At 54.7% G+C, this 18,030-nt stretch overlaps 3 protein-coding genes across 3 annotated transcripts; 1 reads left to right on the top strand and 2 right to left on the bottom strand.

The window, feature by feature from the left end:
- Positions 1-7,288: 7,288 nt before the first annotated feature.
- QBC33DRAFT_99046 (asparaginyl-tRNA synthetase) lies at positions 7,289-9,546 on the bottom strand. Its single transcript, XM_060433225.1, has 3 exons — positions 9,110-9,546; positions 8,924-9,041; positions 7,289-8,843 (listed from the first exon to the last, which is right to left on the bottom strand). Exons 1-3 carry the CDS (start codon positions 9,376-9,378, stop codon positions 7,641-7,643), a joined length of 1,590 nt encoding a protein of 529 aa, XP_060282634.1. The 5' UTR covers positions 9,379-9,546; the 3' UTR covers positions 7,289-7,640.
- A 1,168-nt stretch (positions 9,547-10,714) lies between these two features.
- Positions 10,715-11,925, top strand: QBC33DRAFT_453411 (uncharacterized protein; the record flags this gene model as incomplete). Its single annotated transcript, XM_060424683.1, has 3 exons — positions 10,715-10,901; positions 10,962-11,255; positions 11,321-11,925. The coding sequence occupies 3 exons, from the start codon at positions 10,715-10,717 to the stop codon at positions 11,923-11,925; spliced, it is 1,086 nt and encodes a 361-aa protein (XP_060282633.1).
- A 2,459-nt stretch (positions 11,926-14,384) lies between these two features.
- Positions 14,385-17,754, bottom strand: QBC33DRAFT_98998 (uncharacterized protein). Its single transcript, XM_060433224.1, has 2 exons — positions 14,611-17,754; positions 14,385-14,531 (listed from the first exon to the last, which is right to left on the bottom strand). The coding sequence occupies exons 1-2, from the start codon at positions 17,614-17,616 to the stop codon at positions 14,448-14,450; spliced, it is 3,090 nt and encodes a 1,029-aa protein (XP_060282632.1). The 5' UTR covers positions 17,617-17,754; the 3' UTR covers positions 14,385-14,447.
- Positions 17,755-18,030: the final 276 nt, after the last annotated feature.

The following is an 18,030-nucleotide window of genomic DNA, read 5'->3' as shown; positions in this document are numbered from 1 at the left end:
CACAGGGTGACGACGTGCCTGTGGGTACTAGAAAGTGGAAATAATGGAAGCCGCAAGCCCCGCTGCTACACCAAGACAGAGGGGGGTTATCGAACTGGGGTCTTGATCCATTTCTCGTACGATGTAGGTACCTAGGCATGTACTGTACTGTACCTCCCTAGTAGGTAGGTAGTTCCCTTGGTACCTACACTAGTGAGATAAGTTCCATGATATGCAATAACACGGGTACCTAGTGTACATTTGTCAGCGACCCTCCCTGCTGGAGGTACAGATTGTAGACTCTCTATTCCAAAGGGACATCCAAGAAAAAAAGATGAGAGAGGGCAAAAATAGCCAGAGGAATGCGAGCGGAAAGCCGCGACGGTTGCCCGAAAAAAGTCTAACCCACCATGCAGTATAACGAGAGCCCTAGTACTGGCCATATACTGCACAATAGCGAGCTAAGAACAGAGGCCTATTTGGCCCCGATATCACTCCGGTCAACATCCGTCTGGCGTGGAGGATAGGTACTTGCCCCAGTTGCCCTAGTTGCAGAGTATCTAGGTATTGTTCCGGTCCTTCTCCGTCGTATCCGGCTCCGCTCCTTCGGCGCACGTGTCTTGAAAATTGAGGCTGTTCTAGGCAACCTTAATTCAAGAGGTTCCGGCCCAGTCCGCGGGTGGTCCTGGCGTGTGGTGGCGTCTGGCTCATACTACGTAGAGCTGACTTGACTATTGGAAGTTAGCTGGGTTGGCGGTGAGGAAGAAGCAAATAACTAGGTAATTTACCTCACGCCTTATCGAGAACCTGGGGGCAGGAAACTCTCTTCGTGTACTGCGTAGTATACCCCGTGAGGGCTGACATCAGAAGAGATTTGGAAGCAGCTAAGTGAGCATCGTGACTCGAGAGTCGCTGGGAACCAAGCAAAATGGCGCAGTCCCTCTGACTAATGGTAGGGAGGATGGAAGGTGCCCACGATGGAGGGAATGGATTGTGGGGCGAGCGGCTTGGCTCTGTGCGCATACACTGTCTTGAGAAGTATACATATATGCGCTTACACGGGCATTAGGTACAGTACCTACTGTGATCGAGCCCATGTTCAAGCTTATTTTACGCCCCCGCTCAATACTTCGCTAGTCACTGCCAAGTCATGTTGGCCACTTCTGTTCTGGGCAATGGGTTTTTACCAAAGTAAGTTGCCTGGGCGTACCAATCTGGACATCTCGCCAGTGGCCAATTGCTCAGCGGCGCCCATGGGTCAATGCATTCTGCTCGCCTTTCTGGAGCGCCGAGCGAACACGCACCTCGGGTTGGAAGCGAGTTTCCTTCCCAAAAGGTGATGTCTACTAATAAGCGAAAGGGGTGAGGGAGGAATGGATCGGCCATATGGTGTGCTGGTGTGCCCTTCATGGAGTGACGGAATGTGGGTTAGTAAAACCCGCCCCTATCAACTTGGAACCTTATTGTCTATGGATGGTTAGACAAGCATCTTCCTGCATCAATTCGGTGATCCTTCGGTCTCTTCTCCCATATCGTTATATTGTATGTGTGGATCAACAGCAAGCGCGAGATCGTCGACGACGTACACCTGCTGGGGCAAAAATCCGGCGAGAGTGGTTGACTCTTTGTCAGGGTCCAGAAGAATGGCCGACAGGGTCGTCAAGTCGCACACGCGATTGTGCAACGCCTGGGATGATGCACTTGTTATGCTGTGCAGCCAGGGACTCGAGACCAATTTCTCAGGTTTTCTCAACTAATTTTGGCACAGTTTCCCCATCTGGTTTCGACTTGTCGCGCGTCAACGTCGTGCACAACGTCAACGGATCTTCCGTTGCCGTCGCGTAGCACCCGTCGTCTCATTCCTATTTGGGCCTGGCCAGGTAGGCCATGGGATCCATAGCCCCCAACTCCCAGCGACGTCATCTCCGAAACGCCAGGACAATCCTGTCATCCGGAAACTAAATCTGCCCTGCTACCGTACATACCTACTTGTGCTATGTAATAAATGCTGACGAGGGGCGGCTCTCTCCGTTGTCCAGCTACTCGCCTCGGCTCCGAAAGGCGATAGGCTCCACCAATTATGGCAATCAGCTCCGAAAGACGGCCTAACAACTTCGCTAATACGTAGGTAATAACCGGGTTGCCGCTGATCACGTCTAGTGTATATCCGCATTTAATTCCGTGTACTATAGGAGGGAGTTTCGTGGATGGGGCGGTCGCACTGATGTGCGGTTGGTGCGGCGTCGAGTTGGCCAGAGTGAGATTGGACAGATTGCAAACTTTTCTCTTGGCAACATTTAAGCATGATTTTAAGCGTTGTCGTCTCATTAAATCCATGTACCCTTTCCAGCTAGGCACTCGCCAACCTATAGCCATCCCGGTTAATAGAGGATGACTACTTAGTATGCCTGCCCGTGTCGTCAGCATTGGCAACCTCGGTAGGCACATACACCTAGTAGGGTACAGGTATGGACTTGGTGGGACATGACTCGCACCCAGTAAGGTACCTGGGTACCCTGCTAGGCCCCCAGAATAATACACATTACACAAGCATCACTCAACGGGACGTTCCCGAACTTCCCGTGTTCACCGTGGCGGAATCCAATCACAGCATCTGTCTTGGCGGCATGTATTTTGTAATAGGTCCGTCTTGTGCTGCCCTGCAGGTGCGCATGTATGTCTATCGTCGTCAAGTGCCAACGGACGATAGTCGGCACGACCAATACATAGGTAATTACACAGGAGTTACCAGCCCACCTTGGTGGTCTATCTTCCATGAAGCTGACTCGAGTGGGACAAGAGCCCAGATGGTGCAAGAATGAAGGTCACACCAGCCTGCACACCCAGGGTACAACATACGATCAAGCAGTGTCGACATTTACCGGCGTCTCAGTGCAGGCTAGCTACCTATTTGTCGTAGCACAAATTGTCTGACCAACATGATACTCTGTACACCGCGTATAATGTCGCCGGTCTTGAATGCCTAACTAACTACATTACGGAGTGCACCATGCGCATGTAATAAGTCGGGGGGGCTTGCACAGTAGATGGTGTCCAATAGAGTAATATCTTCTCGAACATTTATTTGGCTCTGGCCTCCAATTAAGCGATACCAGAACACTGGATTGGGAACCCTCGTATGAGGGCGTTGACACACGCTCTCCCCACTACCCCCGCCCTTTGATACGAGGACCAGATGAGAGAGATATCATGGCTGCTTTGATAGGTAGACTTCCACACTATCAGACGTACTAGTGATTAGCTCTTCCAATCAACTCCGCCCGACACAAGCGTCACAAGGCCTCTCGTCCAGCCCTTCAATAATTCCGACTGTTTGTGTGATGCAAAGACAGAGTTTGGCGCGTCCGCTGTGGCGTCTAACCCGCAAAACTCTAAAACCCTCTTCGCTGCACCCCTGGATTGTACAAGTACAAAAGTGGATGCCGCTTGTCCCACGGCTACTGGGATAATTTTTCTACACTAATAATCTGTTATTTCCAGCCTATACAGAAAGTACCAACCGAACAAGGGCGAAGGGAGACCCAGTTCAATGAGATTGTGTGTTGCAACATTGTCTTTTGAGAGATTTCTAAGCAATGTCGCTAGCGTCCAATGTACACCATTTCCGGGGCTGTACTGTGTGTATCTGTACTTCCCTATGGACGTGGTTGACCAGGCTCCAGGAATCCTTCGAGAAATCCTTGACTGGCTGAGAGTACTTGATGTTGCCCTGTCTTGGCAGATAAGAAGGTACCCACCTTTTCCATGTGCACAACCGAAGTTTATGTAGGCTCCTCGGACGCCGCGAGATCCGACATCGAAATGGGCTCTGTGGTATGTAGAGCTTTTTTTTTCGCGACTACTGCTTGACTCACAACCCTACGAATTCACTGCCGAGTATTATCACAATAAAGTATATGGTAGGTAGTTGATCAAAACAAAGGGTCATCCAGGACAGAGCCGAGACAGACAACAGGTTGAAGCTGCCAGCTCATTCGCCAGTCCGAAGCATCCGTTAGCCCACGGTTCCCGGGGCAGGCAGCTAATCAGTACATGGCACACGGCGCTCTACCTTGACAGGCCGCCCCCAATTCCCAAGCAAGCTCAACTCCGCTTAAGCTTAATTCAAGGACAATTAGTGCGCAATTTAATGAGCGCCGCACACGGGCTGATTCGCCGAATTGCGCCACGCCTGCATGCGGTGTGGAGTACTTGCTGCGTCCCTTGTACAGATGAGATGAGCCAAAACGTCTTCTGTTCACAGGTACAGGATACTTTCCCCTTTTCACCCACTTAAAAGACCCCCGCCGACTCCACCCACCACGCCCTGCCAAGAAAAAAGCGAGGATTGGTTTGACCAGGTTGTGGAGCCCATCAATGATCCTCATCCGGCAATCCCATTGTAGCAAGGTCTGCTGACGCGGCCCCCAGAAACAGATGGGGAGGTGCAAAAACAAGGGCCTGCTGCTCGTGATATCTATCTATTTTCAGGGGGTTCGGCTCAACTGATCGACTTTCCTGACGGTTAACAACAAATCTTCGAATTTACAAACTCTCTCCACGAATCTGTGAGAATGTGCCGGAAGTGTGTCCGGCATCACGTGGCCCATAGCTTAGTGCACAGATACTGATTTCCGGCAGGCAAGAACGATGGAATTGTGTGCCCCATCAACCGACCCACTCCTCCCTCGTTCCGACTTTCCTTGAAACAAAGATGACGGTTGGTTTATGCGAGAACCACCCCTGTCTTTTTGCCAACCCTTTGATCGCCTGCGGATCTGCCCTCGAGAATTTCTCCATTGAGGCATGGCATGCTTCAAAACAGATTCGGATTTGCTGGGCGACGCCCTCTGCTGACGATCCTACCCGCCAGCACCCCACAGTACCAAAAATAAAATCTACTTGCGGTAGTAATTGAGCCAAGGTCATCTAAGCCCAACTGGGTAGGTATAATGGGGAGGGAGGCAAGTGGAACCGGTCGGGTACCCGGACTTTTTCTGGCTCCGACCAACAAACTTTCTCCGTGAATAAGTTCAGGTGGAGTGTCATCGATGGGTTGAGTTATGTACGGATTATAGGGTAGTCGTCTTCGCTATTACGCGAGATGCCGCATACCCCTTCGAAGTCACGTACTAAGGGCTTCCCTGGTTCGCCGCCAGTGGCAAATGCTTCTGCATGAAGAGATCGGGACTCTAGAAGCCTTCTACCGCGGCATTGACCCCTACCCCAAACCCCCATCCCACCTTAGCAGCGTTAATTATAGCTTGACACGAGGGGGGGAATAAGCATAGCCTCCCATTGTGAACGTCTTGTTGTACTCTGGAACTATTGAACAAAGCATAACTTCGATGGGACGCTAGCCGCAGATCAGTGGGAATAAGGACAGTGGATCATCCATGAAATAGAGAGATGGATATATGTATTGTACAATACATCGCAAGTACTACGTTTGTACTATGAGATGAACCACGGTAGCAACATAGTGGGGGGGATTTCGAAATGCCCAACATTGGCCCCTTGGCACGAGACAGAATGTGTCGTCGTGGGGTCTTGGCAGGCCATGGGGCGGCTTCAAGAGTCCATATCAGGCGGCTGGGCGTGGCCTCACCTGACGAAGGGCTCCGGTCTTGTCCTCCTAACGATAGGTCTCGGACAGCTTGGCCCTCTCTTGGCTCCCACCCGGGGAAGATCCAGACCTCGGGTTGATATGCGTACACGTTTGTGGGAGACAAGCATTGGGCAGTGTGTTCATCCACACGATGACTTCTCTTAAACGCATAAAATGCTCAAGCAAAAAGCCAAGCAAGTAAGTGGTAGCACGAACTTACGCCAGAAGGAGGCCTCAGGTACCTTCCATGGTTGACAAATCTCCAAACTTGCCCTTCCTGCCTTAGCTTTCGGGCAGGATGGGCCCGCGATCTCGAGACTCGTCGAAGAAACGACCCGAGATCTGCTGCAGCGATGATCAGATAATTATGGATATCCCCAGAAAACATGCTCAGAGTTGGCGCGTGTTGTGGAAAGGGAAACGGACAGCAATAAATCCCATGCGCGCCCGGTCCCGGGCCGAGACGGATGAATGCCAAGACATTACACGGCGGGAAGTGGTGGGTGTCTACTATGTGGATGGTGATGGATAAATAGGGTTACGCCGATCCTGATATTGAAAGGAGGAGGCGGGTGCGGTTCGTTGGAGGTTCGTTGGGCGTTCGTTGGAGGTTCGTCTCACTGCCCGCCCGCCAATCTCCGTGTGGTGGGCTCCGGATGTAAGGGGAATGACGGGACTCACGGGAGTACTGCCGTTGTTGTCGTCGAGCACGACTATCAAGGGGAGGAAACAAGCAATAGATGAACGGCAAGATTGTTTCTTCCCAAGATCCACGCTCAACAACAGGTGTGCATCCAATATCCCAGCCGCTATCGGCCTGTATCCGCATATTGCAAATCAACTTTAACAACGCCACAATTCCCCCAGTCTGGGTAAGGTTTCGAAGCTTGCCGTATTTGTCCAGGGACAGATGATTACGCAGTACAGGGCAAGCGCCGGCATATGTCCCTCCCCCTATATTACAACGTTACCTGTTCAGAACCCACAGCAACGCGTAGGATGACCCAGCGGTGACGAGGAGCACCACCACTCTCCCTCCCCCAGAAGAGGCATCTCGTTCGGGTATCGTTCCGAAGTCCGCGCCGATCCGTTCCCTTGGTGCCGGCCGTCATCGGCGTCGTCACCAGTAAGCAAGCACTTCGCCCCAGCTTGGTCTAGATGCCCTCCTAACTTCGCCAACGGTCCGTTTTGTCATGCAGGAGACCATCGCACGCATGCCAACCTCGCCACGGCGGGCAGGGACCGACATAAGCGAAGGTTTGCTCTTGCGCCGGGCCAAGAGCAACTGCCCTTGCTCTGTTTACTCGAGATATCTGGTGTCTCTATCAAACGCGGCCCCCAGCGGGTAGGCGCCCAGGTGACGACAGCACACCCGCTAGGTGAGTACGAGTTAATTTGCTCGGAATCTCAACCGAAGTGGCGACGCGTCCCGTACCGTTTCAACTTGCCTGATATCCCTGTCCGTGTATCTGAGTTGCGTTGTCTCACACAGTCTGTTGGATAGTTTAGTGTGTTGGAAAGAGCCTGAATGGTCGGAAACGGGTGCACGCCGAGGCAGAGAGGATGATTGTGCAAATAAGGCAAGTTGCCGTCGATTGAGCGGGTATCTTGTCTACAAGTATATTACAGACACTATGTTGTGCAGTGCGCCAGTCAGCCAGCTGGGCATCGTCGCCTACCCACCCGTTCAGCCTGATTGGGGGCCAAATGGATATTGCGAGTTTGCCGAATGCACCGAACCGTCCGGGGAGGGAGACCTGTAGGAAGCCTTCCTTTCTCCCCCACAACTCCAGCTGTGCGTAACTTGCGGTAACGTATGGCCGTAAGGGTTTTGACCAGTCGCGCAGAGGCAGGAATCCCAAGACACTTCGAGCTCTAAATGCGAGTCTCCTCTCCTGTCCCGTTCTGGATGGGACAATCTCACCTCCCCCCCCCATCTCCACATCCAGGCTAGGCATAGCTTAACGAACGCGTCATGTGAAGGGCTATACCATCCCGCCGGGCGCCATTGGAAGCTCGATGGGGAGCACTCCTCCGACATGAGATCCTTTGCTCAACAGTCACAGCGACCATGCCAACGAGGGAAGGCAACGACGTCACGGATCGTCTGCACTCCGGATAGGTAGCAAAGAAGTCGGTCAAAGCCCAATCCAAAGCCCCCGTGTGGAGGGCAGCCCCAACGACGTAGGTCTACGTACCAGTCCAGGCTGTCCCTGCTAGTACTCGTTTCGGCCATCCGTTCCGGATCACTATAAGCACCATCCAACCCTGGTGCCGCCATGCCATGAAGCTGCATGGCATCGACGAGGTTTCCTAGACGGTGCTCGCGCATGGATCCGCCAGCAATCTCGCAGAGGTCGGGGACCAGCAAGTCAAAGCACTCAACCGTAGAACCCGAGGCTCCGTCCGCGCCAGTTCCCGTGCGGATTCCGGGATCAGTAATGGCAGCACTCTGCCGCATGTAGAATGCTTTAATATCCCGGGGATAATCAGTGACGAAGACGGGTCTACTGCCTCCGACATGCTGAGCGATGTACTTCTCATGCTCGGCCTGCAAGCTCGCGCCCCACGTCGGCTTGTGTGTGAACATATCGGCTTTGGGGGCCAAAATCTTGATGGCCTCCGTGTACGTTATGCGCGGCCAGGAAGTCTGCATTATGCCCTCCCAGCGCTGCCTGACCCTGTCAGCAGGTTCAAGGTCCGAGCCGGCTTGGCCGGACCGGGAGAGGACCTCCTGGGCCAGCTTGGTTTCGTAGAGATTTGTGCTTAAAGATCGCAACATATCTTCTGCCAAATCCATAATGACACTGAGATCGTCCACAAAGCTCATCTCGGCTTCCAGCATGTAGAACTCGCTTAGATGCCTCGACGTGTCGCTCTTCTCTGCGCGAAACGTGGGAGAGAGGGTCCACACATTGCCGACTGACTGAGCCAGAGCCTCGAGATGAAGTTGGGTTGAGACTGTCAGATACTTGGGCGAGCGGAAAAATGAGCCACTTGCCTCATCATCGCTTGGGGAAGCAGTCTGGTTTGCCGAGGACACCGTGAACACCTCGCCTGCCCCCTCGCAGTCGGACGACGTGATTATGGGTGGATGTGTTTGCGTGAAGAGACGTTGGGCGAAAAACTGTGTCAGAGAGGCGATGGCGGCTGAGCGTAGCCTCAACAGTACCGAGTTATATGGCGTTCTCGGCCGCAAGTGAGGCAGAGTGCGGAGGTATTCAGGGGTCTGGTACTTCTTCTGGATGGGGAAACTCTTTGTCCGAGCTCGTTAGCCTACAGAGCTGAGGAGATTGGCCATTTACGTAGATCGCGTCGTCCATCTTACAGACGTACCTTTGCGTCAGAAGGCCCCAGGATGTCGACCTCGTTGGCATGCAGTTCATGGCTCTGTCCAGCTCCCGGGGAGGAGACCCAAGACCCCTTCAAGCGAACTGCAGCACCAACAGTCAAGCTGCAGATGGGAAAGGGTATCAGCAACAGGAACAATCAAGGAACACATATCGGGGCAATCATCCGCACCCTTCGGACCGATCTGTAGGGACGAGAGCTTGCAGAGGAGCCAGTGAGGAGCCGTCACCCAGCGACACGAAACTCTGAGACTTCATGTGTCGCACAGATCGAATGAATCCGTTGACGACCACATCGCCAACTTCGGTGCCTGGCTTCCATTCTAGTAGCGCCGCAACAGGTGTGGGAGCAAGCTGCGAGAAGGCTCGCCAGAGGCTTTTGGGATGGAGGACGAATTTGCGAATTGGCCTGGGCACCCTTGGGAGGGATACAGGTCGCATGGCTTATCGAGGAGGCCTTCCTCAACCAACTAACCGTTGGAGGCACTTGTCGGTTGGATCTTTAGTAGTTGGCGACAGAAGGTACCTACATACCCACCTCCCTAACGTGACCGTGACACACGCGACGAGATCAAAATGTCGTTAGGGGGAAGATAGTTAATCCGGAGCTCTCCTGCCTACTGCTGGACTCGCCCGATTGGCTGGAAGACATTAGACAAGGGTAGCCCATGAACCACCACCCTCCACCGTGGAGGTGATTCGTCGTCGACACAACCTATCATTGACTGACAACCTACCTGGATTGGGAAAGAAAAAACAATGTTTCTTGTCAATCATGTCCAAAGTCACCCGCGTGGACTGCCACTCACCAGATTTTCTAGGAAAAGCCACCTACCAGCGGTCGTAATGACTGTCGGGCAGGATGAAAATCCCGAAGAACCAACCCCTTTTTCAAATCACAGGACCCCTAATCCTGGGATCTCGGAACTTAAGCCAGTTAAGATTGAGGAAACCCCGAGTCAACGCCACAGATCGCTGGACTATTCGTTGGATCTTGACTCACCTAGGTACCTTCCATGTCTTTCACCTCCCTGCAGCGCCCAAGCCTAGCAAAGTATCTGGCGAATGTCTGACAGCTGTCCAGCCCGCATGAGCCCCGACTTTCTTTCCTGATGGCGTAAAATCTGGCACACAGCAGAGATCTTGTGTCACTTTCGGACGATTGCAGCAGCAGGATCAGTAGGCCTTATCCTAGCTGCTCGTCATCCCAAACTCCCAATTCGTCTCGTAAGCCACGAAGTTAGAGTAGAGTCTAGCGGTTACTCCAATGGGCCAGGTTGTTCCTGTTGGCCTAGATGTCATGTACCACAGATATGGCGAGCAAAGCGAGCTCTACTCTTTTTTCATGGCTCATATAAGCGTCCTTCGAGGGCTTGTCTTCCGTATGTCTTCGGCATAAGTGGCTGATTCCGAGTACCTGTGAAACGGCAGTCCCCGTCTCATACTCTTTGTTTTTTCTCGCCCAAAAAAGCTGCACGAGACGTCTGTTCCGATTGAAGTGACCTATCCAAGCCGAAAAGGCTATCATTCGCTCAATTTCACCGCTTATTGGGCCGTAGGAGGGCAGGGGACAACTATATATGAACCCGGCCGCTGGCTACCTGGCTACCTGGTCCCCAACTGGCTATGACAGCTGACTTCCGGCCATCTCTTCAGAACTACCGAGCAGGGCAACAGATCCCACCTTTATACATACACGACACGTCAACACCGGTCTCGTTCGCCCCCCTCCCCCCATCTGTCTCCCTCCCCTGAGACCAGAGAAGCACAAGTCAAGATGCCTTCAGGAAACACAAGGCCTTCCAAGCAGCGGCCCGCCGAGGTTGCTGCCGAGGCCAAGAAGCAGTTCATCCCGATTGTCAAGAGCAACTCGCAGTGGCAGACGTTCTCCTATCTCTACCAAGAACCCCTCTCCCAGTTGGCCTTTGTCGATCCACCCCGCACTCTTGACCCCCCTGAGTTCTGTAGGTGCAGAAGTTCTAGATGAGGCTACTTGGACGCAACAAGAAGCTGATTCCCTACAGACGTCCAGCATGGAGACCCTGTCGACACTGCTATGCAATGGGCAGCCCAGTGCGGTTCACCGGTTCCCGTGATCTGTGCAGCAAACGACAAGAGACCTGGCGGGGATTGGGAGACTGGAGTATGTGGCTACGAGGAGAGGTTGTGTCGTAGGAGCAGCCTCGCGGCCACACTCGCAATACCAGGCCCGGGGTCGCACGTAGAGGCAAACTACCCGATCCCAGTATTCGGTGCCATCTGGTCACAGCACGTCGGTAAGCATCCCCTGGTTTTAGAACCTCCCCCCCTCCCCCCGGGTGGCTTAATCCCCACCCGGAGTCCTTTTTATTTTTAAAGCCAACTCTTTGGGTTTTTACTTGAGCAGTCGTATTCCGTGGCCCCCACGACGGGTACGAGAAGCGCCCCATGGAGGACTGGAAGCCCCTCCCCGTGTGCTCCATGGCGCCCATGCGCTGGCCCAAGCTCACTCAGAACGGGACCAAGTACTCCTTCGCCAAGGAGCGGGAGATGGTCAAGGCCAAGCTCCGCGGCGCCCTGCGAGTCTGCGCGTACTACAACTGCACCGCCGTCGTCATCGGCGACTTTGGCCTCGGCAACGCGCACCGGAACCCGCCCGAGGAGCTCGCCGAGCTCTGGCGCGAGGTCTTCCTCTACGACCCAGACCTCCGCGGCCGGATCCGCCACGCGGCCTTCGTCTTCGACGATCCCAACCAGAGCACCGCGCAGCTGATCCTGGACGACATGGAGAAGAAGAGTAGGGGCCTGGGGGGAGGGGTTGGCAGCGGGAGGACCCGGTCGAAGAGCTCCAACAATACCAACCCTTCCAGCGCGTCCAGCCCTCCCCGCAGCCCTGGGGTGTCGACGGACTTTGACATATTCCACCGTGTCTTCGACAGCCAGGAGGTGCGCCGGGTGATGGGCCAGCGGGACTCGAGGTACGGCTTGGATAACCTTCTGACGGAATAGCTGCGTTGATCGCACCATCCAGGGACACAGGAGGGCAGCTGGCAGCCTGTTGCCCTCGATTGCTGGGGGGCCGGCTCCGAAGGAGGGGGTGGCGTGGCGTGGCCGCGAGGCTTGGGGTTTTCTCAAGGTAGGCGGGCGTAAAGGAGGTCAGCGGCGTCTTTGGGCTCACCGGTCAAAAGCTCGTATTACCTCTCGGTGGGTTTCCCCCCCGAAGTTGTCGTCTTGAGGCCTGGTCTGCCCCTTGCCTATCTACGACCCCGGTTCTCTTCTTTTCTTCTTTCTGATCTCTGGTTAGGTGGTTCAGATATCTAGTTCTTCTGGTTGGGCAACACCAGCAAGATGGCGTTAAAAATCACGATCTAATTTCAAAACCATCGATTTCCCCTGCGCCCCAGAGGAATGAAGGCTTGTTGGGCTGTGGATGACTGAGAAGTTATTGATTCATGGCTTGATGGTACAGTACATCGGATCCCCGCCAAGGCATGTCAGCAGTCAGCGCCGCCCACTTTGATTGGAAGTATTGGGCTAATGGCATCCGTATATGAACCCTCTCGGATGGAGTGAGTGTGCTTCTCAAAGGGAGAGGCACACATCGAGAGCGCCGATCCGCATCTTACGTCGTAGAGGGATGGGAGGTTGAAAAAGGAATTTAACAATCCTGTGTGCCACTCGAGCTGTCACCCCAATTCATAGTGTTCGTCGCTTGGATTCTGGTCGGCACGCCCTACAGAACGAGTGCTACTATCGGACCGTCCCACCCACTTGTTCAGGTTTGACGCTACAGCCCGCGGATTGATAGCCGGGGAATCCTTGTCGATGGCCCCTTTCCCCCCAATATTACAACTTCCTGAAGCCCTCGTTGGCCACCGGTCCAAAACATGGTGCCGAGAAGAATGTGATCAGTATGATTTTGGTTGCTAAGGCGGTCACGCGAAGGGTGTCGTGACCATCGATCGCTAACGGCTGGTAGGAAGGAGACCAAAGACACGGGCCGCAGTGGGAGGTTTTGTGGCTCCCGCCGAAGTGGCTTGAACATCCATGCAAGCCAGAAAGGATGCGTGAACCATACATAGGTACGGAGCAGACGAGTAATTTAAGTCAAGTCACGTCACCGAAGCCGTCAAGAACTGGCGGTATGCTGAAAAGTAACGCACTTGATTTCGTTGGAAGATTGTGATCCCGTACTCCACCATGGCGATGGAAATGGCCAGACAGCCCAACTGCCGGTCGGTTTGCTCCGGTTGACATTCCTCCCGTACGCCATGCACGGGTGAAATGCCAACGATCCATCCCGACATCTATGAATATGTCGCCGCACAATGTAGAAAATCCATGCGCAAACGGGCTCCAGTAGTAGGGGGGTTTCGGATGTCCCACAGTGGCTTATTAAACCTGCCAGCTTCCTTCTCTTCGGCGGCGGGAGAAAGGCGGCACAGCAGAACCAAAGAGAACCACCCCCCCCCCCCCCCCCCCCCCTTTGAGATTGAGATCGAGATCGGAGTACGGTAGATCGCCCATTCACGCATGTAGGTTTAGGACGAAGCCCTGGGGGAGAAGCGGGACCCTGGAGATCGGCCGCTCGTGCATTTCGTCCAGAATCTCATCCAGCCCAAGCGGCACCCATCCCTGCCCATGCATTGCATGTTGGCTGCGACTGAGCAGAAATTAAGAGATGAACCAACAGGCAACTACCCCCCCCCCCCCCCGGCGGGCAGCAGCTCCGCTCAGCTTCATCGGCGGCTGCAGCGGGGCCCACCCAGATACCCGGAAACGATCCCAGGCTAGCCATTGGGGGGAGGCTGGGGAGGATCCCAGCGGTGAGTGGCGGGATCGACACCAGGGTGGGGGCAAGAGGGGCGGCCGGCGAGATGACCTCCTTCTCGCACTGCGCCTATCATGTCGCCTCGGTGTGTCCTGACCGATGCCGCCGAACAGCGTGAGATCTGATCTGTCACCTCCCCCTCCCCTCCTTCCAGTCACCTGCGTCGGAGATGATTCGAATATTGCTGAGTGCAGGCGCCGAGGCCTTGCCCGGTGTTCCACCGACCCTCCCTGTGGCTGGATGGATTCAGCTGATCGGGGAGAGGCTTGCCGAACGACAGTCGCCGGATGAGCGGCACGTCATATATTCGTAGTAGAAATGACAGAGGGGACCAAGACACGCAGGGAGGACTATGCGGCCGGTGTGCGATGAGACCAGGGGGGATCCCTGTCGACCTGACCAGTGGACTTCGCACCATGGGATCATGAGGGCGGGGGTGAGGAGGCTAGGTTACTTAAAAATAGAGGAAAAAGCAAACCACAAAAAGGGAGGAAGAGAGAAGCTGAGGAAAAGCACATTTTGGCGCATACATGCCCGACAAGTCCCGGAGATCCAATTTGCCGCGCCAGTCTGAATTCGCAAGTGTGGAAAGTACGGTGGGAGTGTAGAAAGAAGCATCTGCCTCTCAGGTCTTCAGGCTGACAATCTACCTCGTCTAGGTACCATATCTCTGCCATGCAGTACATGATCGTTGGGGATCCTACCAGTAGGCAGTCCGTAAGCCGGTGAAGTTGGTGAAGCCTGACGCTTCACCTGAATCCTCCCTCTTCCTCTGGCCAGTCAACTGGGAGCAAACATGTTAGTCTTTCGAGCACGCGTCAAACCATGTGTAGAGAGAGAGTGTGTGAACCATGTCAACATACCTCGAGTTGCACCCCCTTGTGGATGTGGACTAGCCAGTCTACGTAGCTCTGGGCCTCGTTGTTTCGATCCTCCACCAACATGCGCGCGAATTCGTACTCTGCCCCATCAATCCCTTGCCTTGCCAACTGTATCGTTAAGCCCTTGGAGCCGCGCATTGTCCTCATGAACTCGATGATGTTGCGCACTTGTGCATTTAGATGCGTTTCGAGCATGGGGAGAGCCGACGTGTAGGCGTCTAGGCTCTGCAAGCTGGTCTTGTCCTCGCCGAACAGGTCTGCGATCAAGTTCGGCGAGGTCTGCGCGTGGAACCATAGCAGGCACTGCTGACCGTTATCCACCAGGTACACGCCGCCAGCCTCGACACGGCTAAAGGATGTCCTTATAGACGGCGGCAGCTTCAACTGGCCCGTCTCAGCATCGGGGAAGCCTTCCTCAGGTTGGAGGTTGTGGACTGGTATCATGCGGGGATAGAGGTACAGGCTGGTCTCGAGCGCACCCATTGAGCGGACCATGCGCATCTCGTGCACTCTCCGGTCTGTCGATTCGTTGCCGCCCTTGAACGCTCGGCTCTTTATCAGCCCGAGCATGTACATGCAGAACTCCTTAAGTTTCTCTGGCATGACGAGCTGGCCGGGGGGGTGTGACTGCGACAGGAAGTTCTTGCGATACGCTGCCAGGATATCGATCGTCTTCTCGGTAAGGCCTAACCGAACGTCTTTCAAGGTGCTCGAAGTCGTGGACAGCTTAGTCGCAGCCTCCTTCGCCATTATCGAGATGACGGCATCCTGGTCGACAAACTTGATGCTGTCCTTGGCATTATCGCTCACGCTTGCGATGACATTGCAGCACCGGACCCGCCGTTCACCGGACGCTGTGGTGTAAAGCAGGGCAGACTGGAAATGGACATCTAGTTTCGAGTCGAGCTTGCCGTCGTACCCGAACGTGACGCCAATGGCCTTATCGGCATCGATGATGCCAATCTCCAAGTCTGCTCCGAATGTGTGCTGTATAAAGTTCCCGTGGTAAGTCGACACCTGGAGCCCGTTCGAGCAGCGGACCTTCATGAGGGCCTGGAACCCGGTCTCTCGAGTCGCAACGTGCTTGATCTCCAGCGCGAGCTTGGAGTTATCCCTGGGCGCAACAAAGTTGGGATAGTAGAATGCCTCACCCCCCGTGGTTGAGGAGACATGCCCGATTGTTGCCATGTCTAGATAACCCCCTGATGGAGAAGCCATGAAGAAATCAACGCCGACGCCGACAGCCACCATCCGTTCAGCAACCTTCTTCCAGGCCGGGTGCTCGGTGGAGAGTAGCTTCTTGTCAGGCTCGCCTCCCGTATGCTTGCCGTCGTCTCGCAAGAAGAGCCGCCCAGGGCCCCAGGTAGGCAAGGCGGAGAGCGAGCAGATAATCTTCCCTCCCGTCTTCTCAAGTGCAGCAAGCGCCGAGTTGAGCGTGGACAGCAGCGCGGGTTCGGGATTCTTAATACTCGAGAACATAGTTGGGAGCCGGGTCAGGAGGGAGGTGATGACCGCCTTTGACTCGTAAGGGTCGACGAAGAGGCCTTCGCTCAGGGGAACGAAGGGATCCTCTATATCTGGCATGATGATCATCTGAGCCTGTTCCAGAGCCGGGCTGACATTGTAGAAGTGAATCTCCTTATCGAACGTGACAAAGCCGACTCTTGCGTTTGGAGGTATTGTCCGCTTGGCTTCGCCAGACTCATCGGTCTCGCCCTCTCCGGCCCCATATAAGGCACCCAGAATGCCATCGCAAAAGGCCTCCAAGAACCCCTTGTTATACGACTCCTGGGTGACATCAATAAGGAATAGATACCGGAGAGCAACCGGCTCCCTAGTCCAATATTCCTTGGGAACCACAAATTCAACAGTTCCCCGCGTCAATTCCGGTCGCTGGTCACGGTCAACACGTACACCTTGCGGGCTGGTTGCGCAGAAGTACTCTGGGGGGGTTTCGTTTGGATATGTGCAAAGGTTGCAGACGAAGTTGTTACCCCCAGAGCGGAACATCATGAAAGGATTGATATATGCACGGCAGCGCCGGCACCTTGGCGGCCCGGAGTCGCCAAAATCTAAAACAGGAATAGACAGTTCGCCGGGCTGGAGGGGCGCGAGGGGTTGGAGAAGGAGGCCCAGGGGAAGGCCGAGACTGTTTAAGCCCTCTGATGTTGTGGGGATATTATTCGTGGTTAAGCGGGCGAACTTTGGAGACGAGTTCCCCTGATCGAAGGCGACGAAAGATGTTGTGGCGGGAGGCGGAACGTGTCGCTCAAAGGTCGGATAGACGTTGCTAAGGAAGTATTGCTGCACCGAATCCCGGGACAGAGGTACGCTGGGCATCTCATCAGGGGACACCTTGGCTTGCCCGGATGCAGGTACAACAGTCGGCGACGGACCGGGATCCATAGAGCCGATTCTCGCGCCGAACTGGGCTGGAGACGCCTGGCTAGGGCTAAACTGAGAGTTCACGGGTGCAGGGAACTGGCTCATCTGTGGTGTGATGCCGCCTCCGAACTGCGGTTCGGCATTTAGGAAAGTTGTTGTGTTGGTGCCCGTCGGCGGGATCCCGTTGAAAGCTTGCGATGACCCTGTTGGCGCCTCCACTGCGTGATAAGCGTGACGGTCCTTCTTCTTTCTCCTTGCCGTGCCGTGGGCTGCCTCAGCGCCGAGTGACATGCCGCCCATCTGTGCTGCTAGACCTCCGTCACCCGCTGCTGGAGAGGGCTGGCCCGACAGATAGCCCGCACCCTGCGGAGGCCCATACCCCGGGGATTGCGCTTGTGTAGGAGACGGTCCCCCCATCGAAGGAGACCAGTACTGTTGCTGGCCTTGCGGTGAGGGCGCATTGTAGCCCGCGCCCTGCTGGTAGGGTTGGGAGGCAATTGCAGGTTGGAACTGCGGAGGGGCTGGTTGGTTCGTCCGATTGGGATCGTTCGGGTCCAGCTGTTCGCCCTGGCCAAGGGCGTGATACATCGAGTAGTCGGTCATGTTTTTCCGCCAAGTTGGTGGAATCGGTACGTGGGGAGATAGGTGGTTTGATCTCGCGTGGGGAATGCACGTGGCTCCCCAGAAGTTCGTCACCGAAGACTTTATGCGCTTAACCTCGCTGTTCTCATAACTTGAAGCACAGAAGAATCATGACCAGCTGCCTAGAGTGTGTGGGAGTTGTGAAGGTGGAGAGGAAGGAGGGTTTATTTGCCTATGGCAATATCCAATTGCACTTTGCTGTCCTTTTTTTGGAGAAGTGGCCTTGAATTCAGGCAAGCTAGGGGTCAATCGCGCTTGCGGTGAGCTGGGAACCTAATAAGTGACACGACTTCGTTCCGGCCAATTCTTCCGGGCCCGATTTAAGGGCCCAGCCGGGTCGGGTCCATTGACAGGGGTTATAAGGTTATTCAGATT

Source organism: Phialemonium atrogriseum (genome assembly GCF_030411735.1).
Source record: "Phialemonium atrogriseum strain 8032-3 unplaced genomic scaffold QBC33scaffold_15, whole genome shotgun sequence".
NCBI classification, from domain to species: domain Eukaryota; kingdom Fungi; phylum Ascomycota; class Sordariomycetes; order Cephalothecales; family Cephalothecaceae; genus Phialemonium; species Phialemonium atrogriseum.
This window is presented reverse-complemented; position numbering and strand designations above follow the sequence as displayed.